Genomic DNA, 25,173 nt, shown 5'->3' with positions numbered 1-25,173 from the left:
TTTCCCCCCTGCATCATGAATAACCCATGCCACAGATTATTTAACCTCCTCTCGGGTAGACCTGGGCAAGAATGAACCCCGTCTTGAATTTACTAATCAGCGGAGAGAATAAACCCCAGCGGACTACAGACCACAGGACCGAATCCAAGCCACATCTACGAACCCAAGAAGCCAGCAAGGACACACGAGTATATATCACACTCAATGCTTTTGGAAGATAGCCGAAGGCAAGCCCACCCACCTGCAACCATCTGCTATCATAAACTACTGTAACACACATTGCACAACACCTCTGCCATAAGAATGCAACTGTCCCCCATGACAAAAATTCAGTCTAGCTTGACACATAGTATCCTGCACTCGCATACTTTCCAGACTACCTCACAGCTTCATTCACATGCCAGCTCGACATGGTTAGCTAACAGGGACTTGGCCACCCCTACCTACCTTCGTATTGGCCAGTATGCACACACGCGTTCTAAACTGCACTGACAAATGTCCCATACCTTGGCCTTCGGTCCCCCGAGGGCATTCACCTATGGTGCTTTTGGACCGTACTAATGAGAAAAGGCGCTATACAAATTATACATTACATTACACCATTCAAGGGGTTGACACACCAATAAGGGTCTTCTTGAGATCAGTCTGAAGAGCTGGGCTTCATCGGACCATTTACTGGAGTCCATATTGGTCCGCTGTAGGGGTTGTCAGCGGGCTGCTTGTCTTCGTAGAAGTCTTTGCTCCAACGGTGATCTACAGAACACTTGCAGGAGTCCCTCTTTAATTCAAGAGTCTGGCTGGGCACAAGCCCACCAATGCTAAGGATTTGCACTCTTCAAACATCAAGGGGTTGTACAATATTGGGCAACCAATGTTCACCACATCTGCCCAGTAACAGAATCTCAGGAGCCAGAGTTTGTGGATTGAGACTATACAGTCCCAGCCCCCTCCTCCGATTCACACATGCACACAAAGCCCTTTAGCCCACGAAAGCCACAGCTTTCACGGGGAAAGAATTTCCACATAAGGCATTTCCTGACCTGGGAAGGCCAAAGAACAAGCGAAAAATCGATATGTTAGGGTGCTGGGCACCTTTAGTAGCCATTTGCGGTAATTGCAAATGTGCACAAGTAAAATATCATAAAAAACAGTAAAAATGATGCATTTGCCACCAACTTGCCTTAGGGACATTGTCAAAGTAACCAAAACACCATTATATAAAAAGTTATAAGGATACAAAGTATCCTAACTGCATTTCACCGTAAGGTGATGTGTGGAATTGTAAAAATACAAGAATTCATAAAGAGAGACATAGGGCCTCATTACAAGTTTGCTGGTCCGGTAAGCTACCGGCACCGTTATTACCGGACCGGAAAAGTACAAGTCCTGCTCACGGGTGCCTTTTCGCCCACCAGGTCTAACCTGGCGGGCAAACCAGTACCTGCGAGCAGACCATGTCGGATGCGCCGGAACCATCCACGAATGGTGCCGGCGCATCCGACCTCCCCATTCCCATTGAGTCCAATAGGACTCAAATCGGAATGGGGACTCGTATTTTCCGGCGCCATGGAATGGCCAATTTCCAGGTCCGCTGGGGCTGAACTGCCCCAGTAATTGCCCATTCCCGGGTGCCGGAAATAAAATTACTCCGGCAACAGCTATAATGAGGCCTATAGTCTCTCACTACAGGCAGTCTTAGGGACTAGTCGGTTTCCCCTTAGGCAGGGTTCAAAAGCAAACAAAAAGGATGGGGGTCTCATCTGAATATCAGGAGGGAATTGTGCAAAAGGAAAATCTTTCCAAACATCCCCGCCCCCTCCCCTCCCGAGTACGTACACAGGGATCTAATCCACCTCTTGAAGGGTTTACTGTTGTAGTCGGTTATACATCCTGGACAGGGAGTTGCCCAGTCTAGTGCAGCCTATCACTTTCTTGGGTAGAGACTGAATTTTGCCCTGCCAACCTCATGCCTAAGGTAGGTCACTGAACATTCACAAATCTGACATTTAGTAGCCTGTATGGTCAAGTGGGCTTGCTGCAGAGCCTGCAACATACTTCCCAGGTGTTTACAATATTCCTCCTAAGTAGGGCTTAAGACTGCAATATAATCCACATATGCCATGCGTAATTCATCTAACCCATTCAGGACATGGTTAAGCAACCTTTGAAAAGTGGCAGGAGCATTCTGTAAGCCATAGGGCATTACCCTGAACTGCTTAAGACCCTCTGGTGTTTAGAATGCTGTCTTCTCCTTGGCATCCTCTGTCTGGGATATTTGCCAATACCCTACAGTAAGGTTAAAGGTACTAAGGTACTTTTCAGTATCTAGTTTGTCCACCAACTCATCAGTTCATGGAAGAGGATGATCATCTGTCGTGGTGACCGCATAAAGAGCTCCATAGTTCATGCAGAACATCAAATCTGTGGTGCTTGCCTTTGCTACCAAGACCACTGGACTGGACCATGGACTGTTAAAGGGCTCTATCACCCCTAGATCCAACATCTTGTTGACTTTGGCCTTGATGTGACATCCAATCTGATCTGACAACCTGTGTCAAGCCTGGAATAAGAGAAAACAAGGGGTTAAATTACATAAGGAAAGTTTTCACCTCACCTTGTTGGTGCAGTGCCAGTTGAGGGGATCATTTGACTCCCTAAATGGAGCCATCTGAATGACTGTCTTGGAACAGATCAGGGAGAGGTTAAGATTCCTCTTCCTCTTTATCTGAAGCCAGATGCAGAGCTGCCATTTCAACCCTAGGGAAATGTATTAGGTTTTCCAAGGACCACTAAATAGTTTGCCTCACCTAGTCTTTCCACTCTCCGGTAATGACCAGACCATTTGTTTTATAAAGCTCTAGGCCTTCTAGGATTCTGATCAGGATTTCTTGGACTGGGGAAAAATGAACAAGTGAAGCTTTTTGGTCATACCAATGGTTGTCCAGCCGACATCTTGTCATTGGCCTGAGCCATCAGAAGAATCCTCTTTCTTAAGCCAAGCACCTAGTCGGCCACATTTGTAGTAACAGGAGGAATGGGGGACTCCCATCCTTCCTTGACTTTAGCTAAGGGTCTCCTGACAGGGGACCATAAAGCTAAAAGGGGCTAAAGCCAACCCCTTCTTGAGGTACCTCTCTGTAGACAAATAGTAAGCATACAAGAAGAAGGGCCCACTTCCTTCAAGAGCTCTAATTATGCTTTTCAGAGTTCTTTTAATTCTCCCAACAAGACCATTTGTGTTTGTTTGTGGATGGTATGTGGATGAAAATATGACACCCCACATTCTTCTGCATGACCTGCATGTAATTAGACATTAAGTTAGTGCCTCTGTCTGCCATAACGTCTTTAGGGAAGCCAACCCTAGTAGAATGCCTAACAATGCTTTAGCAACTGACTTGGCAGTCACTGTTTTTAGTGGAATGGCTTCAGGATATCTGGTGGCATGATCAGCAACCACCAGAATAAACCTGCTGTCAGAGGATGCAGGAAGATTAAGGGGACCAACCACGTCTGTCCATACTGTGGCAGTCAGAAGAAGGATGCAGACACTCTGAGGACATTTCAAAACGTGTTTATTAAAGAAAAAGAATAAGGCCTAACGTTAGCCATTACTATGAGGTATTCCCTACCTATCTAACTAAGGTGCTTGTCAGTCATCTGTGAATGTCCCAAAGAATGAGTCCACAGTCCAAAAACGAACCCTAACTGACCCTACCACTATTCTCACAACTAAAGACAGGTGAATGACTCCCTTCTTCTAGGGTTCGCTTCTTGAAAATCTCTTCTTCTTGGTTCCACTGAATAGGTGATTTTTAAATAGTATTTCATGACTTTCTTAACCAGTTCAAGTAACTCTTTCAAGATTTTATTAGACTTTAGTTCTTTCTAAAATATTGGTTTATTTGACCTCTGACGAATACTTGAACGATATTAATGGATTTTTTGCGTAACCTTGGTTCCCTGTTTGGGATTTGCCTTCCAGGTGATTAGAATTTACTTCTTTCCTAGATAGTCCGTCTTGTCTTTTACAAACTCTAGGGGTTTCTTTACATTTCAACTCATTGCATTCTCTTTAATTTAGGTTCTCCTCTTTCCTTTTCCAATAAAAGGCTACTCTCCCCTCTTTGCAGGGTAGAGATATCCAGACTCTACTATTCTCCTTAGGGTTCTCGTCTCTTCTAAATTCATAATATTCTTTCTGTTTATATAATTCCCCTTCGTGTATATTCTCTGTCTTTTGACATCTCTAGTACTCTGCCTTTCTCCTCAGGCATTTGTCTCTTAGTTTTAGTTTCTCTCAATATTTACTGCATTCGGGTTTCTCTCGTTATCATCATTCCACTTCCTTAATTTCCATGTTATGCTCTTGTCGATTCGACTGGGATGAGTCAGAGCAGGTCCATAATGATTCCCCAGAGGCCTCCCGTTCTCCCTGTTACCTTGGATTCTCTGGGACAACGTTTCTGTGGCCTTTGTTTGCTCTGGGTTTGTTGTGCTCTTTGGTTTCTTGGCTAGTCCATTCACTCCGGTGTTCTGCATTCCATGCTCCCCTTTCGGAATGGCTTGGTCATCCTGCTGGTATCCGGATGGTATACGGTTTGGCCTGCCCAGTGGTTTCGGCATTGTTCTGTGGACCGCTGCTCCACCATGAAGTCACTGTGGTCACGCCACCACCATCAGCTTCTTGCTCTCTCCTTCTCCAGCGCTCTTCTTTCAGCTCCCGAGCAGTTTCCAATCTTGTGGGCTCCACGGGTTGCAGAGTCTCCACCCCTCTCAGCTGTTACATCGACCTGGGCCTTTCCTGGCTGACGTTCGCATCCCTTTCCTTCCACTTGTTGCAGTGTCTCTCTCGGGTCCAGTCTCCTCGTCCCAATTAAATGGGGATTTCTGTTTGAAGTGTTATGCTCTCTTTCTTGTTGACAATAACATATGTTAGTTCTCTCTTCATACAAGTCTCAGTATTGTATATTGTTTTGTAGGTCTGATAGTCACAAGTAGGTCACTTTGGGGTATCCTTTAAGAGTTCCTCACAGGAGCAGGAGGTCCCTCTTGCCTCAACCCGTAGGGAGGGTGTTGTGCAGCAGGCTCATCAAACTAGCTTCACAGCAGGGCTCACCCTTGGGGAGAAGGGACAAATTACCTTGATTTGTCACAATACTCTCTCAAATGGTATACCCAATATAGGAAGTGGTACAAATGTAGCCTGAATCTTTGTTCCACTTTTGCCAGACAACTGATAAGTTGTGCATCTGGGGATGGACATACAGCGGTGGATAGTGTTGATGGTCACATTGTTTGCAAATGTAAGAGAGAAAGAAAGTGTGCAGCAACTGGAGGAAGTAGATGTAACAATTGTGATAGACTGATGGAACAACGGGCAGGTTGCGGGGTGTTGGGGAGGGATAGTAGTTAATAGAAGTAGAAGTTGTTTGAAATGTTGTGTTTGTATTAGAGCCTGTTGCTCTGTGTGGCCTTGTTGATACATATAAAAACTAATAAATAAATGTAAAAAAATGTTTTTTTTAAAAAGTTGTGCAACTCCTGCAGTGACTTTCTATATGGTCCAATGCATGCTTAACCTCTCCTTAGTCTTCCTGACACTGAGATGATCTGCAAAGGAGACTTTCTGCTCCAGCTGCAGGAGCAAGGTCCTTCCATATTGAGGGACCACCAACTTCCTATGGTTTCCTCCTGCGGACTCTATGGCTTCACTGTACAGTAACCCACCTTTCAAATACATTCTATGCTTCCCAGGGGATCCACCCTCCAACTGTGAGAAGGACCGTCTCCTTAGGCCTTCTAGAGATGGACACACAAATCTCATGAGCAATCCCCTTCTGCAAACAAACTTTGTGGTTCATGTTGTTCATGGGGCTTTAACACTTCAAGCAACCCTTCCTCGTCGTGTTCTAGTGTTTGGTCAGCTTCCTGAGGCTAGTCAGTGTGAGAAACCCTGATGTAAAGCCCTTGCCATCCTCCAGAAAACTCTTGCCACCCCAGTGAGGAGAATAGAACCCCAAGAGATTGGTGAGTGAGGGTGCCACTACATCTATGATAATGTACTGTCCCACACAATGGTTCACAGCGCATTCATCCCATCCCCTTTCCAGGGACCCTGTGGGTGCTCTCAGAACTAAGAGGACACTTGATCCTAGCGGGCAGACGCTCAAGCACAAGTAGACATTATACTGGCATAATGTACACAATCTCCTTACAATGCTTAAGGAAGACAGCAGCAACACTCCACCTCCTGCTGCTGGGCCCCTTACTTATTTGACCACTTCTTGCACTTGGCCGCTGCCATAGAATGTCTCCTAGACACCATTGACCAACAGGAGGTGTGACGAATCCCTGGATGTCGCCCCTTCTCCCCTACAGGGAGCCACTTCCCATGATGCCAGGGAGATGAGGCCGCTACCCGATAGTCCTTCCTCCTGGGGCTGGTACTCAGCGGGTGGATCTCATGGGGAGGGATCGCCCTGATGGGACTAGGGATGACTATCCGGGGAGAACGTGGTATGTCCACACTACACCACAACCTCCCCTATCCTCCTACCCTATACAGGGCACATTAGCTCCCCACACTTCCATGTATTTGTGTAGGGTAGATAACCCAACCCTCGTGAGAGACACTGAGACGAGTAAGAGTAGTACACTGGAAGACTGGGACGAGGAAGAACCCAACTAACACAGTAGAGATTGACTATGTCAGTACTGGGACGAAGAAGAATTGTGGCACCATGAGGAACACCTTGCGGAACCACATTAAGTGTTCCTGTCAATGTGGACACTGTACGAGCATAAACAGTGAGGACGGACTTACAAGTGTTCAACCCTCCCTGGAGGAACCCAGAGAGAAGTGATCCCTGGAGAAGCTGGGATCATCAGCTGGACAGCAGAAGAGTTTGAAGACGGCGTTCGGGGTGCTTATCGACCTGCTGGGAAGCTCACTTACCATTAGCTGAGGACGGATGGCCCTGAAAGCTACGCAAGCCAACGAAGACCGCTAGACGTCGCGGTCAAAGGCAGATCTGCTGCCAGCGATAAGCAGAGTGCTGCAGAGCTGCCGAAACACATGGGAAGGAGAACAAAGACCGCAGAGACCCGACCAGAAGCATGACTAAGCCGCACACCACCCGGAGAGCCTAGGAAAACCCCTCACAGGTGCCAGGGTTGCCGGAACGCTTGGTGGAGCTTTGGAAGACTTTGAGGGGTACGAAAGTCGGGTCTGGGACCCTCACCCAGTTGAGAAGAGCATCACAAATCCTCTTCTTCAGCACAGTACCTGGCAGAGGAATGACTCAGGCCAAGCAGAGCAACTAGTGAGAGAAGTACGGGGACCCGCACCAAGTTGAGAAGAACATCCCAAATCTCTTTGCCACAACACCTAGCGGGAAAGTGAACCAGGTCTGCCAAAGGAAATCGACAGAATCTAGGGGTCTGGGACCCACAATTACAGTCAGGTAAAACAAGGTGAAAGGAAGACCAGGGGAAGAGAAGCATACCCCCTGATGGAGTAAAACTGTGAGAATACAGTACCAAGAGAAGGAAGACATTTTCTTGGAACACCAAAGTCAGGGGAAGGCAGTCATTCCCCCTGGCGTTGCAAACTGCATCAGAAATCTTAAGGAGGGCCTGGCGAAGGGAGTCAATCGCCCAGCCTCGATGAACTTTGATAAAGAGCCAGCGAAGGGCATGGGGAAGGAAGTTCAATTCCCCAGCCTTTGTGAACTGTGGCAAAGGACCTGAAAGAGACCAGGGGGAGACCAGGGGAAGGAAGCTATACCCCCTGGTGCTGTCTACCACGAAGCACAGAAATGTCAGGGGAAGGAAGCCGTACCCCCTGATAGTCTGTACCGGGAAGCAAAGCCAAGGAAGGCCCAGGGAAGGGAGTCATTCCCTGGGCACAGTGAAAGCATCTAGAGCAAGATACATGGAGAAGGGAGACATTCTCCAGGGACCTAGTTGTTAAGTTAACCATGGGCAATAAGGAATGTTGTTTGAGTTGGAACTTTACCTTTTTGATTTGAACTGAAAACTTTACAACACCAGAAGCTGGAACTTTGTTTTGTATCTTGGAAAGGAACTGAGACCTGGAGCCGGGCGTCATTCTCACAAGCGAAGTTCTGACCTGCAATTGGAACTATAGAACCTTATCCAGAGGAAGGGTGTCATTCCTCTGGACCAAGAAGATCCTTTTCCTCTTTAGTATTAGTTACAAGTGTGAGGGATAGAAGTAGGCATTTTGACAAACGACGGTGGACTTTAAAAAAAATAATAATAATAATATTTGCTTGGCCATTCTGATAGAATCCTTAGTTCCTTAATTGAGGCAGGGAAACCCCTCCTAGAGTTAGGGAGAGATAGGTTTCCTCTTTATTTTGCTGAATAAAAGTTAATGCCAACAAGCATGCCACCTGTGTGTCAGTCTCCTCCTTCTGCACCCTTACAGAGGATATTAAAAAAGCAGATCTGAAAGCCCACACAAGACAAAAGGAAACACCAGGCAGAAATATATTAAATAAGGGGACACACTAATCCTAGATTGAAGGACAAGAAAGAAAGAACTATCACCAATCGGGGCTAGCGCTGAATGATTCAAATTATTAAATGCCCTATAAAAGAGCTTGGGTCTCAACCCTCACAGTCGTACTACTGGGCTGCCAACTGGAGAGCAGAGGAAAGAATAAGACGCAGAAAGTGTGACCCAGACACAGGGCCAGAGTCAATCTCCGTAAAAAAAGTCCAAACGAGGGAGAAATTTGATGTCATGTAGAGAAGCAAGCGAGCCTTACGCTGAGAGAGACCAAAGGAAGGGGTTTGAGATGGAGGCCCAAGCGTTTGCAGAGGTGAGACAGAAGAAAGGAGAGAAAGGTAAACACCTAGGCTTTATTTCAAACCTCAGAGGAGGCTAGACATCTGGAGGATGAGAAAGTCAAAAGTCTACTGAAGACTATATCTAAGTCGCTGGCAAGAGCCAGAAGTAGCAACCTTCGTATGTGTGCTAATTCTCAGATGCTAGAATGGTACGAGACCAAGGAAACCTTGTCAAGGGAGGACGACTCAATATTGGCGAGTTAAAATAACAGAGCCTGAGAAAAACCCTAAGCAATTGGGAAGAAATCCTTGCCAGTAGAAGTGTGTAAAAGATATCCTCATTTACCCAGGAGGGTGACCCACAGCTAGAGGTTGAGTGTGTATCCAAGGCATAAATGTACCCTAAAGCAAGTGGGGGAGAAGTACTTGCTGGTAGGCAAACACAAGAAGGGATCTGATCATAATAACTGTGACTGTACTTTTGAGCCAAGAAACTTCATTTGTGCTATAACCCAGATATTATGTGGTAGATGGGGGGGGTTCTAGGGAAGAGCAACATTCTCTTAGTTAGACCATTTCTAGCCATCCTGACATCTTTAATACGTGCATCCTTTAGTATTTCTAGCGTAATTCCCCTGAACCCTGTATGTGTTACTTAAACCCAATCTCTTATACATAAACCTAAAGTGCTGAACCACAGTGATGACTCTTCTGTGTTTTGTTGATTCCTCATTACTTTTGTTTCTTTTCTTCTTTCTTTCTTTCTTTCTTGATTGTTGATGTACTGTGGAGAGTTCTGCCTCGGCAGTCCTTTCTAAAGCATGTCCATATGCCCATTTTGGTTTCTATGTTTATTTTTCTGAATGGGCTGGCTCCTGTAGGCTAATATCCTGAAGTCTGTGCACTATGATACCGTTTGTGAGACATAAATGGGCTCAGCTCTTTCCACTGAGCCAGTACCAGATATAGATGTTTTCCAGTCCTAGATCCTCTTCTCGCGTTTAGGGGTAGATGGTTCAAATAGCAGTTCTACTCTGCCGTTACCTGTCCCCTTTCATTTCATTGGTGGGTGGCTGAGAGTGTTTACAGTTTACGGGGAGCTCTAGCCTGAACCCGTTTATTTGTTGAATTCGATAAGCAACATTCGTCAGGACTGGCTTTGGGTCAGTAAATTGATGAAAGTGTATTTTGAATTCTACCCCCTCCTTCTCTTCTTCCCTTATTGGGAGTTCTGCTTAGAGAGGCTTGGTGGGAGCTAGAGGGCTACATTCAAACCTTTTGGTTTCTGAGGGAATAGTGACCTTATCTTGGAAATTATTGTTTTGCTCCCATCTCATTGTTTTCAGTACATGTTCTTCCTTCTCATTCACTTCCAGAAGAGGCAGGTGGCGCTCATTGCGTGGAATTGGTTTACCATGAACAAAATTGATGAGACTACAGCTAGGATTTCCCATTGTGCAGATGCCACGCCCTGCTGTGCAGGCTGAGAGGTCCTACTCTGGCATAGTTGTTTCTGGGCTTTGATTTTAAAGTTGGTCATTGTCATTTACGATCATTTTGGAGGAGTGTTTCCTTTCAGATTATAGGAAAGTGGTTTGAATAAGATGTTACTGTGAAGAATGTGGTGTTCCATATCACACGTTTTAAAAACGAGTTACTGCGAATTTGCTTTGGAATGCTGCTCTGCACGGTCTCCAGCTTTACTTCCTTGCAGATTTCATACAATTACAACTGACTTGTAAAGTGCACCATTGCTTCCCCAAGCTAGGTCTCCACTCAGTAAGTACCGTAGTATTAATAATAATGCCGCCTTTGGGATAATTCATCTGCAGTCTCAATGAACTATTTACTAGAAAGAGAACTGAAGTTAAACCTTGTGTATTTTGGTGTGACAGAGATAAAGAAAGGAGAATTTTTTTATAAAACAATTATTTTGCAAGTGATTTTTCTTTCATAAAAATATATTCAGTTTTCATATGGTTGAAATGGTTATTGTAATTGAATTACATAAAATATAAGTTTTTACATGATGAGTTAACAATCAACTAGATGATAGTCGTATTTACATAATGAATACAAAATGTGCCGTATTATAGCCCACATGTTGCCCTTGTCTGCACAGAGGCGCTTTATAAAGGCTAATTAATTACAAATTGTCTGTTTAGATCATGAACAATTTCTATTCATTGCAATTGTCTCCGGAGGATAGCTCAGCAGCAACGTGCTTGCCTTGGAAGCAAGACGACAGGGAGCAACACAGGTTTGATCCCCGGGTCCGCGATTAGAAACCTCTAGGTATTAAGCGCGTTATAAATAACCGATCATATCATATCAAAGAAGGCCCTGCAACGTCCTGGCATCTTCCTGGCTTTCCTTCTCTCTGCATCCTTTTCACCTGCCCATGTTTTGCCTGCTCCACCTCGGATGGCTGTGCTCTCCGGTCCAGCTGCCTCTCTCCTTTGCTATTTCTCACCCTTTGTATACACCTGCAGCCATTTAAAAGGATGCAGGTGTGAGCACTCTGTTTCACTTGCCTGACCATAGTTATTGGGACATGCCTGACCCTCACATTACTCCTCAGTCCTCTCACTCGTCCCAGTACCAGAGTGATGAAATAAGCCGTTAGTGTTCACTACTCTTAGTCGCCTCTTCCTTGTCCCAGTACTATCACGGCTAACATGAGGGAAAATGAGAAAAATGGTTTACAATAGCCTTTAAAGGCAGGGGAGGTTGATTTTCATCAGAAAAGGGGAGATACCATGTCTTGCCTGTGGATATCCTCTTCCCCAATCCCAAAGGACCCTCTTCCTAGTTGATCCTGCCTCGCATCTCCACCCACAGGGTCAGGATCAAAAAGCGATGGCCTTTTCCTGGCCACCTGAGCAGAGGATACTAGGGGAGTAGGTGTGTGGATACGCTCAGGTTTCTCAACACCTACTGTTGACACCTTCCAATATTCTATACCGAAAATACCAAGAACTGTCTGTTGTACCCATATATGTGAAAGTACTGGGATGAGGAGGCTGACTGGAACAAAGAGGATCAGTCAGAACGAGAAACACTGAACGCTCTCTAATGGTTGCGAGCGTATGATGGGTGCCGGGACTTTTAAAAACCAGAACAAGCATGACGGAGAGAGGCGCTGCTCAGGGAGAAGGCCAAAGAAGGAGGACTGCAGATCTCAGTCTGCCGTGTGGAAACTGTGAGCGGGAGAGAAGGAGAGACTTCCTAACTGTCACAAGAATCAGAGAGCAGCATTCGCGTCGCCCAAACACAGAGAAGCATTTGGCAAGCAAGCGGGAACCGTGGAAGACGTCGAAGTTATTCCGCGAAGCTGGCCAGCCCGTAAAGTGGAAACTGGACTCTGAAGCGTGGCTTTCAGTGTACCGTGAGGGAGCTGAAAAACACCACAGAAAGCCAGTGAGTCCTCAGGAGGGATACTGGGACACCGGGCAGCTTCAGCAAAATTACCGAACACAGATAAAAGCAAGTGGAGTGAATGAAAGGGAATCAGAGACCAGATATTTCCAAAGGAAGAACAATAGAGTGAACGCAGCAAAGTCAAGTTTGCAAGTGTGTAAAGTGAATCACATGAGAAAGCCCTGGCAGGAGAGTATACCAGCAAAATCAAATTTGCAAGTGTGTAAAGTGAACCATTTAAGAGAAGGTCTTAGTAGAAGAGTAGACCAGGTAAAGCCAAGCTTGTGTGGGAAGTTACGTTAACCTGGCAGGGGAGTATACCAGGTATCCTTCAAAGTTGGGGCTTGCATTCAAGTTGTTTTACATACAAGTTGTTTGTTTGTATTGAACAGAAAGTCCAAGGAAGACTCATATCCTTAAGTGCAAAGTATATTGAAGAGAAAACCAGGGAAAAGGACCCAACCTCTGGAACAGTGAAATGTATCCATTGGGAACGTTTGTGTTGGAGTTGCATCTTTCTTTTGAGACTGAACCTTGGTGAACTTTCAAGCCCAAAGACGTTACCCACAATACCTTAGAGTTACTTTTAGAATGTGAGGGCTAGGATAGGATTTTGGACACAGGACGTTTTTGCTTTGGACATCTTGACATAGGACAGACCCTTGGTTTTGCTTGAGGTAGGGAAACACCTCTTAGAATAGGGACATTGAGGCATTTTATAACCCCCCATTATTTTGAATAAAGGTTCATAGCCAAAACTATGATCTCTGTGTCTGCGTCTCATTCCTGGCTCCTTGCACAAGGAAACCCACCAAATAAAGAATGAATCACAATATTACATGCCATACCATAGTGTAAGACAAAACACTCCTATCATTTATACCCTAGACAAAACATGTAAACTAGAAACGTTTCATGTAGTAGATACAAATCAATAAAATTGATTGATCATGTTTGGGTCAGCGCTTCAAAAAATGACTACATAAATATAACAAGAGAATTCATTGAATAATACACATTTCCTGGAGAGAAATCATCTAAATAGTTTAATTCATCAATGTGAAGTCAACTCAAGAGCTGATCTTTCTTCTTGTGATGATAGTGATGTTTACCCCTGGATGTTGTCATTTGTTTTTGTGTATGTTAATGTACATTTATTTTTGTAGAATTTTTTACAGCATTACATTTACCCTTCGAATGATCATGCATTCAGGAAGTGTGTTAAGATGGAAGTCCTATCATGATCTGCTATTTGACCATGTGTTTTGCCTTTAGCCAGGGCTACGTTGTGGTCTGGGAATTGAACCAAGAGCGCAGAGGGAAGCCAGAGCGCATTTATGTTTCTTCTGAACACAAAGGCAGAAATGTTACCGCTCTTACCTGGGATACCTCCGCCCTGCGAGTGTTTGTTGGAGACCATGTGGGAAAGGTCTCGGCCATCAAGATTTCATCCGCAAAGCAAGGGAAAGTAAGTTATTGTGACAATTTGTGGTTTTCATTTTGAGCAGTGAATTCTTTAATTTCTCCAGCCTATGTATGTAATGATGCACGCATGACTTCACTCTTTCTTTTGCAATCCTTATCTGAATAGAGAAGAAACATAATTCAAAAGCATATGTGGTTTTTATATGCTTTTGTTGTTAATGCTAAATATATTCAGGCTGATTCATGGAAGTTGTGCGCCGAAAAATGGGGATTTGTGCGCCAATTCTGCCCGCAAATCCCCATTTGTTAAACAGGGATTTGCAGGCAGAAAGGCGCACAAATCCCTGTTTTTTGGCGCACAACTTCCATGAATCAGTCCCATTGTTTTTTCGTTTTCCCTTAAGACTCTAGCAGCAGTTTTAATTTCTTGAATCTTTGTCCACGTTTTTCACATGACATTTTTGCATACCAAATTCTATTGCTAACTGGTTCCTCTTAAAACATGTTGAAAGGATTAGTCTGTTTGAATTAATCCTGAACACCCAAAACATGGCTTTTCAACTGGCAATGACCAACACAAAGGGACACCGGCAGCAAAACATAGTGGACCGAAAGAACCTCATTAAGGGATGCCGTCACAGATAACAGCGGCAAAATCCAGGAGGACCAAAAATACCCCCATTCCCACCTCCCCCCCTTCCCCACTCATCTGCCACAGCTAGAGAGATCGTCAAAGAGTACGCTGCCACACAGCAGATAGATTCAGGCCCCTACACCCCACACGCTAAATGAAAGCATTCTGGAAAGACCAGCCATGTAACGCATTAATCTATAGGATTAGATTAACCATGTCTCACCCAGATAATTGGGGTAGCTCAGTCAGCATTACTTCCTCAAAATGTATTGAAACCAGCTGTCCTTCCAATTAGCAGCCAATCTCACAACAGGCCAAAGCACAATTACTCAGACTAATCCCTGCCGAGTAACTAGTAACATACTAGGTGCAACCAACCCAAATAAACCGTGTCAGCAATTATCCTCTACGCTCGGAGGGGAGGAGGGGCTGGTCAACGGACCACAACCAAGAGTGTTGGAGCATACCTCTGAGTGTCAACCATATCTGCGCTGAAGACATACCTCTGAAGCACTGTCAAGACTAACCAATGTACTAACCAAGCCTCCCCACTCCTGCTCCTCTAGTGTGAGGAGTCTGCAATGAGCAGCGGACACAAGGTGTTTATGTTTATGTTTTCAAACAAAGACATTTGTGAAATGAAAAATAAGTTGGGGTAATGCTATTCTAAAGAGGAATTATCCGTACCCAGAGAGCAAAACTAAGGATCTGTCTGTATGAAGATGTCCTTAAATGATAATCTGTCCTTCTGTCCAAAAATATCCTGGCCCTCATGCTATAAACAAAATAACAAAGGGTGCAAGGAAATGTCTTTGTCTTGATGGCAAAAGTGTTTAAAAACCAAAAAAAGTCAGAATTCCAACGAAAATGTTCTCCAAGGTAAAAGGCCCTTGGATCCAGAGGATGTTTCCCTTCCCCTAGATTCTTCAAGTAGATTTTCAAAAGTCTTCCTCCTGAAAGATAATCTTCCTATTTTTGAGATAATCGGCCAAGAGTTGGCATCATCGAACTGTTCTGCTCTCCTGAGCTGGTCAGAAAAGCAAGTGGCCAAAACTTCAAGACCTAGCATGCACAACAGACGATCTCATCACGAACCCTCAAAAAGTAAATGGGAAGCTGAAGAACCAAGACTGGATTAATACTATTGAACAAGCGGCATCATGCAAACTACTGAATCACCTTCCTCCCACATATAATAGGCTAAAAACGCTGCTAGCCTATTGTACGAAATTTCCGAACAAAAAATTAAGGAGCATGTTTTTAAGGGCCCGGCTGAACCTTTTGCACACCAGAGAAATTTTAGGGATAAGAAACCTTTCTGCTTCCAAAACATGTAGACTGTGTAAAATTCCTGAATCTGTTGAGTCAGGACGCCACTTACTTCTAAGCTGCCCTTCACTTTGCTTAGAACGCTCTGCATTTTTGCTACCTCTACGGGCGGACTCAGTCCTGATTGAAGAAGAAACTTGGTGGCTCCGTCTTATATCAGGGGAAAAAACTCGATGGTCTGTAGCCACGGCTAAAATACTTGAAGCTGCATTTTGTAAAATTGGTGCTGCAGAACCTGTTTCTATGACAGTGGCTGATTTACCATATCAGACCTTTGCTGAAGGATTGGTCAAGCGAACGACTCGCCTCAACTGGCAGGTTTTCATCTCGACTTGTTCGCGATCCCTGGGCCTACTTCGGCTCGCCACATCTAAAATAACATGGCGGCCAACCGTCTACTGTACCTGTTACTTTCGAATAAGTTCTGATTGTCTTAAAAGTAAAGAGGGGTCGGGTACAAGACTGTACTTCCTTTCTTTTGTCTCTTCTTCTTGTAAAAATCATTTTTCTGTGATTATGTACAAGTAATAAAAAAAAAGTCTTCCTTTAAGTAACGGTACATTTAGGCCTGCTTTGGACTCCATCATTACTTGTTTACGCAGTAAAGCTCTGTATAAGTCTTTCTGTGAAACCTCTTGTAGGTTGCCTGGTATACTCGCTTGCCAGGGCTTCTTTTGTAGATTTGCAGATTGCCTGGTATACAAGCCTGCCAGGACAACTTATGTTTCTCATTTCTTTTGTTATATCAAAATACTGTATACCGTGAGGTGTTTTGTATATCTATTTTTGTCAATGCTTGTTCAAACCTCTCCCCCACATTGACATCTCATGTGTCTGTGTTGAGTTGGGGTTTGCCTTTGGGCTTTGTCTTGTCTGCATTTAAACATTCTTCTTAATGGGTATTGGTTTTGTAAACTTTCGGATTTGCCCACATTAGCAATTTTGTACCTTTCAAACAAGCTGTGTTACGCTTGTCGGAACGCCTGTCGGAACGCCCCTGGGTCTTAAACTGCTTTTGGCAGGGTCACTGGGCTTTTCCTGTGTTTCCGATACTCTTTGCGCCATTGCGGTATGGCTCCTTCATCCACTTTTAATTGAGAGGTGTGCAGACTTGCTCCCAGCTGCTTACGTGGCTCTGCAGCGACTCGCCAGCATCCCCTTTCATTGGGGAATGAAGAGAGCTGCTTCAGCGAGCGGTCTCACCTCCAGGAGCTCCAGCACAGCTCCTCTCGTCTCCACAACCCTCTTGGCTCGCACGCCCCTTCTCTTCCTCAGTTCTGGCAGCCTTCTCCGTGTTCACAAGTCCCAACCTGCGGCTTAAAGTACTCTCCTGCACAGCACACTTCTGTAGTACGTTTGAAGGTATGGCAAAACAACTAGTCTGCATGTGATACTTTGAGTTCCTGTTCCTTTTCACTAACGCCTTACTTTTCTTCCTCGTCTCAGTACCTGAGTGATTATTTTTTTTTGTTTTTGTTTTTTTATGAGTCATGGTTTTGCCAATCAAAACCTTAAACTATTTAGCGTTAAACATTTCACAATGACAGTTGATTTCCAATAATAAAAGGAAACAGAATAGAAATCTGCTAGGCCAAAAAAAAATTTAAAAAATGTGAAAACCTTAACAGGGGGACTAACCCCCACATCCAAACCCACTAGCATATTTAACTATTAATAATGAAAAATTGCATATTGACTAAAGTATGGAGACAGAAAAGACTTTAAGTTGCTTCAGTTCACTTTTTCCAAATGAATGAACGTTTCCCTCAAATATGCCAGTAAGTCTATTGTTATAGAGACCCTTTCTCCTCCTAGTAAAAGGACCCACAAGTCCTCTACACAGTGTTCTGAATTGAGTTAGGAACCCTCGAAGCCATTGGCATCTTTGTTCGCTCAAACATGGGCATATTAGTGTCAAGTGCTGTAAGGTCTCTCTTTGCTCCTCACAAAGTCTGAAGTCAAACTTCCTTTGTGCTTTGTTCTTACGTCTTACTTCCATTATTTCCCTTGTAGAAAGTAAGTTCATTCAAAATCTAATAAATTGCTGTCGAAAATGCTGATTGGGAAATTTTTGTTGCAGGTATTTTGGAAGTATTCCTCTTGCTCTGCTTTCCAAATTCGAATGTCCATACAGCTTTGTTGATGTCATCTTATCATATGTTGCTATCCAATCTAGGTCGTATAACATGGCTTTCACCTTTTCTGGGAGCAATATTGACGCACCTTCAGAGGAACCCAAGTTGTGAAGTATAGCCACACAAATCTCTTTCTACGTAAGTAGCGTTGTTTCCGTTGATGAATGTAGTGCAGCATTCAGAACTTTGAAACCACCTTCTGATCCTCTCAATATACATTTTCTGTAAAAAGCCAGCGATTTCCAGTCCGTAATGGCATATAAGGATGTTAGACCCAACTCCCATCTAATCACTTGAATGGGTAAGCCCTGTGGTAGGAGAAGAACCTTTTTCCAAAACAGGGCCTCGAGGTTAAGCCAAATTGAGGCTGGCAATGAAAATAAGGTTTCTGCTCCGTAAGTAAAAATGGGAGCTGCTTTGAGTCGATAGAAGTCCACTATAGGCTTTAAAGAAAACGTACAATATTTCATTACCAGGAGACTAGCCTGAGCAGCCAAGTTCCGCATCTTCACTCTTATTGTAACCGCGCTGTAGTTTATCGTCGGTCCCAAATATAATAGGGATGATATTTCTCTCACTCTTTCACCGCTCAGATAGTAAGCCGCCTTTGTCATGGGATCCTTTTTTACACATTTCCTTCCCAGGGTCAAAATTTGCGATTTTTGGATGTTGATCTTCAGTCCATTTTCATCTAAGTATGTTTCAAGGGTGTTTAATTGCCTCTGTAGGCCCATTTTGGTTTGGTCCATCAGTATAATGTCATCAGCATAGAGCAAATGACTGATTGGGACACCTGCTATTCATGGTGGAAAGCTTCTTACCTCTTGCAAAGCTGTTCCTGTGTCGGAAATAAAAAGATTGAATATTGAAGTTGGAGTCCATTTTATTTTCAAATTTGTTCATTGGCATTTTTCAATAATATCAAACAAGTTGTGTACAATGGAGCCAATCTCAAATAGTTATAAACATATGTTTAACTTAACGTCAAAAAATTACAAATACAAAAACAAAACAACCATAACTGTCTCCATATTCTGTCCGTTTCATATATCGTTAACTGTTTCGGTGGGAGGGTGGGAGCAAAGGGGAACCATCCGGCAACTACAATAGGGGAAAGGCTTCCGCAAGGTCTCTATCCTCTGCAGTACTTCCACTGCTGCTGACTTTATGACAAGTCCCACATGGACCTGGATTAAGTTCCGATTCAGGGGGGGTTTATCATCCGAGGGGTGGAACATGTGTCTGGTGAGTTCCTTCCATGCCTCGAGTGACATACTAGAGTCATCCGTGGATCTGGCCACACAGTCCTCCCATGCCACGGTCTCGGCCAGCACCCACCGTTCAGTCTCTTTGTGCCATAGTTTGAACTGAGGGCCCATGGGTTTCTTCCAGGCCATTGATATAGTTCTTTAGGCCAGTATGCACGATATGTCCATGAGCCTTGTTGCATGCTTGAGTTTGGCTGGTCTGGGGTAGGTTCCTAAGAGGCACTCGCCGGGTGTCCAATTATATTTACTAAGGCCTGTTTTTTCGCAAGTTTGTTGGACCCTTTCCCACAGAGCCCTTGTCCTGGGGCATTCCCATAACATGTGGATCAGATCCCCTTTTTCTCCCTTGCACCATTTGCAGGTCGGTTGTGCCTGGGGATTGAAGGTGGCTATGCGGCACGGGGTCAGGTAAGTTCTGTGTAGTATGTTCAACTGAATCTGCCTAAATCTGTGCTTTCTGGACACCGTTTTGGGGAATGTGAGAGCTCTGTTCCACTCCCCTTCAGTCATTTCCCGGCCTATATTCTCCTCCCATTTGCTTTTCATTTCCATGCTCCGAGGATTTGGCATGTCGATCAGGTGGCCATATATTTGCAAAACGGGTTTACCGCCCTCTCCCAAGTTGTACATCAAGGTGAGGAGTGGGTCTGTATCTGGTTCCATCGGCCATGAGTCCCATTTGCGCCGGGCCACAGCACAAGTTCTTTGGTACCACAGAAACTGGCGGGTATGCATGCCTTCCGTCTCCTGCAGCGAGGTGAACTCCCTGAAAGTGCCTTCATTATACAGATCTCCCCAGGTGTGGACCCCTTCCCTCTCCCAGAGCCTGATATGTTTCAAATCCGAAAGTGTTGTGCATAGGTCTGCGATCAGGGGGACTTCTGGGGTAAAGGAGTTCTGTGAGTTAGTGAGCATTTTCGCCCTGTGCCAAATATTCCTTCGCAGGTCAGCCAAAAAGGGTGGAGTTCCCAGCAGTTTGGACGGTGCCCAGACCAGTTCTTTCAGATGGAATTGGGGCAGCATGGCCAGTAGCAATGGTGTTTCAGATGTGGGTTCATCATCTAGCCATTTGGTCACAAAACTAAGCTGTGCTGCTATGTAATATTTTTCTAGGTTTGGAAGTTGAATACCGCCTTGGCTATATGGTAGGGTTAGCAATTGCAACGCTATTCTATGCTTGCCTTTCCCCCATAGGAACTCTCGCAGTATGGTCTCAAGCAGTCGGAAGAAGGGCTTGTGTATATAGTAGTGTACATTTTGAAACCCGTAAAGGAAACCTGGGAGAACGATCATTTTAGTTATCGAAGCCCTGCCCATCATCGAGAGGGGGAGTTTCGCCCAGAACGCCATTGATTTGCGCAGGGCTGGGAGTGCTGCCTTTGTGTTTCGTTCGTGCATTAGCTCGGGGGTATGCATAATGTGCACTCCAAGGTAGCGGAATGACGTATTCTGCCACTGGATCCCAACTTCAGGGAGTGCTTCTAAACTCTCTGTTTTCAGGGCCACTAGGGGGAACATACAAGACTTTGACCTGCTAAAACTTATCCCAGAGACCTTGGAATAATTGTCCAGCACTTCTAACATGGTTGGTACGTTAAGGTGTGGGTCCTTGACGTATATGAGAAAGTCATCCGCGTAGAGCGAGAAGATGTGATCCACGTCTCCCAGTCTAATGCCTGCATCGAAGAATTGCTTTCTAAAGTAGACGGCTATGGGTTCTAGTCCCAGTATGTAAAGCATTGGGGATAGTGGAAAACCCTGTCTAGTCCCCCTGCATATATCCCAGGCCTCCGACACATACTTCCCAGATTTCACCCTTGCCTTAGGTTTAGCATACAAGATGTTAATCCACCTGATTAACCCGGGACCAAAGCCAAACTCCCTAAGCACTGCCACAAGCCATTCCCAGTAAATTTAGTCAAACGCTTTGACTGTGTCTAGGGACAGCAGCGCGTATGAGTCCTTGTCTTTGTCGGTTTGCGCTATAATGTGCTGCAGCCTGCGTAGGTTCATGAACGTATTTCGGCCCGGCACAAAGCCGCACTGATCTGGGTGAACTATGTCTCCTATTATTCTAGCCAGCCGCTTCGCTAAGAACGTAGTCAGGATTTTAACGTCATAATTTAACATTGCAATCGGGCGATATGAGTCACACTGGTCTGCCGGTTTATTGGGCTTGAGGATCGGGATCACAAGCGTCTCCATCATACTTTTGGGTAGTATCCCTTCTTCGTATGCCTCCTGGTATACTGCGTGTAATAGGGGGGTCAGTGAGGACTCATACTTTTTAAAAAACTCTGTGGGTAACCCGTCTGTTCCCGGTGCTTTGCCTGTGGCCAGGGATCTGATTGCATCGGTAATGTCTTCGTGCGTGATTTCTGCTTCTAGGGAGTCGGCTTGCTCAGGGGACAGCCTGGGGAGCCCTATCTCTTCAAGTGTTTCTATCAACCGTTCATGGGGGACCGGCTCCTCATGTGAATACAGGTGGGTGTAAAAGCGAGTGAAAGTGTCATTTATGCCCTGCTGCGTACAGTGTGTGTTTCCATCCTCATCTTGTAGTGAGGTGGTGGGGTGTTTGGGGTGCTCTTTACGGCAGAGCCAGGCGAGTAGTCTGCCCGGTCTGTCGGCCCCAACATGTGCTCTATTTGTTCTGGCAGTATAGTCGAACTTTTCCAGCCTGTTCCACGCAGTTATGTTCCGCTCTCTAAGTTTCACAAGCTCCTCTTCCCTCTGTTGGGTGTCTACTGGGGTAGCCTCAAGACGCTCAATCTGCCGTTCCACTAGGTCTAGTTCTTTCCTGAGCAGCTTCTTGATACCTCCCGCCTTTGCAATTACTTCTCCCCTGGTTACCACCTTTAGAGCCTCCCACACTGTGCTATTGTAAGCTACTCTACCGGTGTTAACCTCTAGGTATGCATCAATAGAATCGCGTAATTCTTCTCGGAAGGCTGGGTCCCTCAGGGCGTCTGTGGGCATTTTCCACATGGGAATGGGGGGGTCTGGGCCCTCTGTGGTTCCATGTTATCAGAAGCGGGGAGTGATCAGAGATAGTCCTCCCCAAGTATTGTGCTCCCTCCACCCGGGGTAAGTGTTCCCTGTCTATGAATATATAATCTAGTCTTGTGTGTAACTTATGTGGGGATGAGTAGAATGAGTATTCGCGTGCTTCAGGATGTTTTTCCCGCCACACATCCGTCATTTCCAGCCTCCCCAACATGGCTTATAGTGCTGTCGTAGCGGTCGATGGGCCTCCTAGCTGTGGTGTGGATCTGTCCAGCCGTGGGTAATGTACACAATTAAAATCCCCCCCCAAATAAAGAGATTGTTCCTGTACTGTGCAACTCTAGGGTACAGTGAGTTCAGGTAGGACGGTATGTTATTGTTAGGGAGATAGGAGTTCATGATGTATACTGCTTCTTGTTCAATGAATCCCCAAATTACGACGAACCTACCTTCCGGGTCTATCTCAGTTCTGTCCACCCGGAATGGGAGCTGTGGGTGAATCCAGGTGTAGACCCCTCTTGCGTATTTAGAATAAGTGGTACCAAACCCCTGTCCACCCCAATGTGTTTGTTGCTTGGCCACCGAGTCCGCCGTGCAGTGGGTCTCCTGTAGTAATGCTATCATTACCCCTTTTCTGTGCAGGTAGGTTTTAATCCTGTTCCTTCGGAGATAAGTCCTTAGGCCCCTTACATTCCATGTCATTATTTTTATGGTGGTCGCAGCCATAGGGGTTTAGTAACGGATCTGTTGTCCCCCCCTTTCCCCGCCTCTGCCGCCCCCGGCCCTGGGCCTGTTAACCAGGGGTCGGTCTGTGTTGGGGTTGGGGTGCGAGCCTCATCGTTTACTCCCTCCCTTCCCCCCTCCCTCTCAGTGTCAATTGGAGACTTATTAATGTTAGCAATCCTCATTCTAGTGAATAAGGGCAACAAACCTTTCAACTCAAAACTGCCCCCAGCAGTTGCCTCAAACTTGCAGCGCTCGGGGGCACCCGATCCATCCAGGCCTTTCCGGGCCTCCCGGTGCGGGTGGTGTGTCAGCAGTCGGCCTCCACGTGTTGCAGGGGGGTGCGTCGGCTTCGTTGTTATTCGCATGGGTCAGTGCGCTCCTGCCCGTCATGGCGTACGTAGAGTTGTAGATCTCAAGCAGTCCGGTATTCATTCAGCAGTTGTGCGAACCTTAATTTACCGGTCGTTTGGTGCTTTCAATGGCCTGTGACTCCATGCGCAGTGCTTTCCTTATCATCAGCAAGGTTGTTGTCCTTAAGCCACATATTTGCCGCTGCCGGAGTCTCAAGAAAGATAGCTTTCCCCTTGTATAGTACCTTAAGGCGGGACGGGTACAGTAGCATGTACTTGAGGTTTAGCCTGCGCAACCTAGCTTTCACCGGTACAAATGAGTTCCGTGCTCGCTGCACTGCGGGGGTATAGTCTGGGTAAATTACTATTTTGGCGCCATGTTTCTCGATCTCCCCTCCTTCTCTTGAGAATCTCAGTATAGTCTCTCTGTCGCGAAAGTTCAAGACTTTTGCAATAATAGGGCGCGGTCGGGAGCCCGGAGCGGGCCTCTTCTGAAGTGATCTGTGGGCCCGTTCTATTGAGAAGCCCTGGGTCAGTTTGCCGGCCCCGATTTCTTGCAATAGCATAGTTTCTAAGAATTCGGTCGGGTCTGGGCCCCCCGTGTATTCCGGTACCCCCAGGATTCGGATGTTGCCGCGGCGGGCACGTCTTTCAGCGTCCTCTGATCGCGCCTCTAGCCGCGCTACTTGCAAATCAAGGTCTTGGACCTTAGATTTAAGTTCTGTGGTGTCGTTAACATTGTCTCGGAGACTTGATTTCATTGATCCTGGTTTTGATGGACGTTTGTAGCGCCGCTATGGCTTGTAGCACTTGCGTATTTGTCGGATCGTCCACCTTAGCCGTCGGGTCGTCTGCTGCCTCTGTCCCCTGTTGTTGTTTTGCAATGACAGTGGTGAAGGAGTCCATGGTCGCGGTTTTTAATTTGCTTTTGGGGGGCGACATCGCCTGTCTTTGGGCGTGCTCCGCGGCCTCTTCCCATTCAGCGGGGACGTGTATGTAGGGTCGTTGCAGATGGGGAGTCGTCAACCCGCGGATGTTCCGGAAGGAACCACCCGTCGCCTTCTCTCTTCTTCGTGTCTCTCTGTGTCTCTCGCGGCCTCCCGCCAGCCAGCGCCTCTCCTGCACGCGGTCTCGTGCTGAGGGTCCCCCCCCCCTTCGTCTCCTCCTCCCGGCGCTCGGTCTCGGAGATAGAGACGCAGGTCACAGCCAGCCGCGGGGGTCCCTTCCCCGCCGGGGTGTCGCCGGATCACTGGGTTTGACGCTGTGGGCCCTCCTCTCTCGCCTCCGGACGATATCCGCCCTCCAGCGGTGCATCTCAGATGGGACCGGCGGGCGCCGCCATTTTGTTGGGCCTCCTCTCTGTTCGCTCGGATAACCGGTATCTCGGTCTGATTTTCTTGCAGAAACTTCGTCGAGGGTAGGGAAACGGTTCTTCTTCCCGTAGCTACTTCAGGCGTGCTTGTTCAGCTTAAGCAGGCCGAACGATTCGGTCCGTTGTAGGATCTCGGGCAGGAGCGCGAGAAGAACACGTCCTCACTCCATGCGCGCTGGCCACGCCCCCTGAAGTTGGAGTCCATAGATGATATTTGATTCTTAACACTCATCTGGTTTTCCATCGGGATTTCACATAAGGGCATATCAGAAAAAGGGGTTGTGCATGTGTTACTCTTAAGTGTTTTTTTCTTAGGGTTCTCACGTAAAGGTACATTAGAAAAAGATGGTATTTTTGTTTCTTAAATGGTTTTTCTTTGGGATTTTACATAAAGGAATACCTGCAACAAAGGGTGCCATATATGGGTTGTGGGTGTCAAAGGTGCAGTTCTGGCCAAAGAAGTTTAGAGACCAGTTTTCTTCACTTCCTCTACAAGGGGGTACCTTTAGCTGACAATAGGCCATTAAGGTCTTTGATAGCAGCTGGTCTTCTTCATGTTGAGGGGGCTATTGCGTTTTATCGAGTCAAAACATCTCCACGGGAGTTGTACTCTCCCATGTGATCCTCCCTCATATATCTGCTCCCAGGGTCAGGATCAGGTAGTGGCTGCCATCCCGTGGCCACATGGGACACA

At 46.0% G+C, this 25,173-nt stretch overlaps 1 protein-coding gene across 2 annotated transcripts in view; it reads left to right on the top strand.

The window, feature by feature from the left end:
• The window catches only part of HPS5 (HPS5 biogenesis of lysosomal organelles complex 2 subunit 2), a 1,306,927-nt gene that overhangs the window by 263,185 nt on the left and 1,018,569 nt on the right, over positions 1-25,173 (top strand). For both annotated transcript variants that reach the window (XM_069623788.1, XM_069623787.1), the window contains exon 5: positions 13,513-13,705. In XM_069623788.1, the coding sequence (XP_069479889.1) occupies positions 13,513-13,705 (193 nt within the window). The remainder of the gene's footprint in view (positions 1-13,512; positions 13,706-25,173) is intronic.

The sequence above is a fragment of the Ambystoma mexicanum genome, chromosome 11 (assembly GCF_040938575.1).
Source record: "Ambystoma mexicanum isolate Mex_15411 chromosome 11, UKY_AmexF1_1, whole genome shotgun sequence".
Taxonomy (NCBI): Eukaryota; Metazoa; Chordata; class Amphibia; order Caudata; family Ambystomatidae; genus Ambystoma; species Ambystoma mexicanum.
The sequence above is the reverse complement of the archived record's forward strand: the minus strand, read 5'-3'. Positions and strand labels throughout refer to the sequence as shown.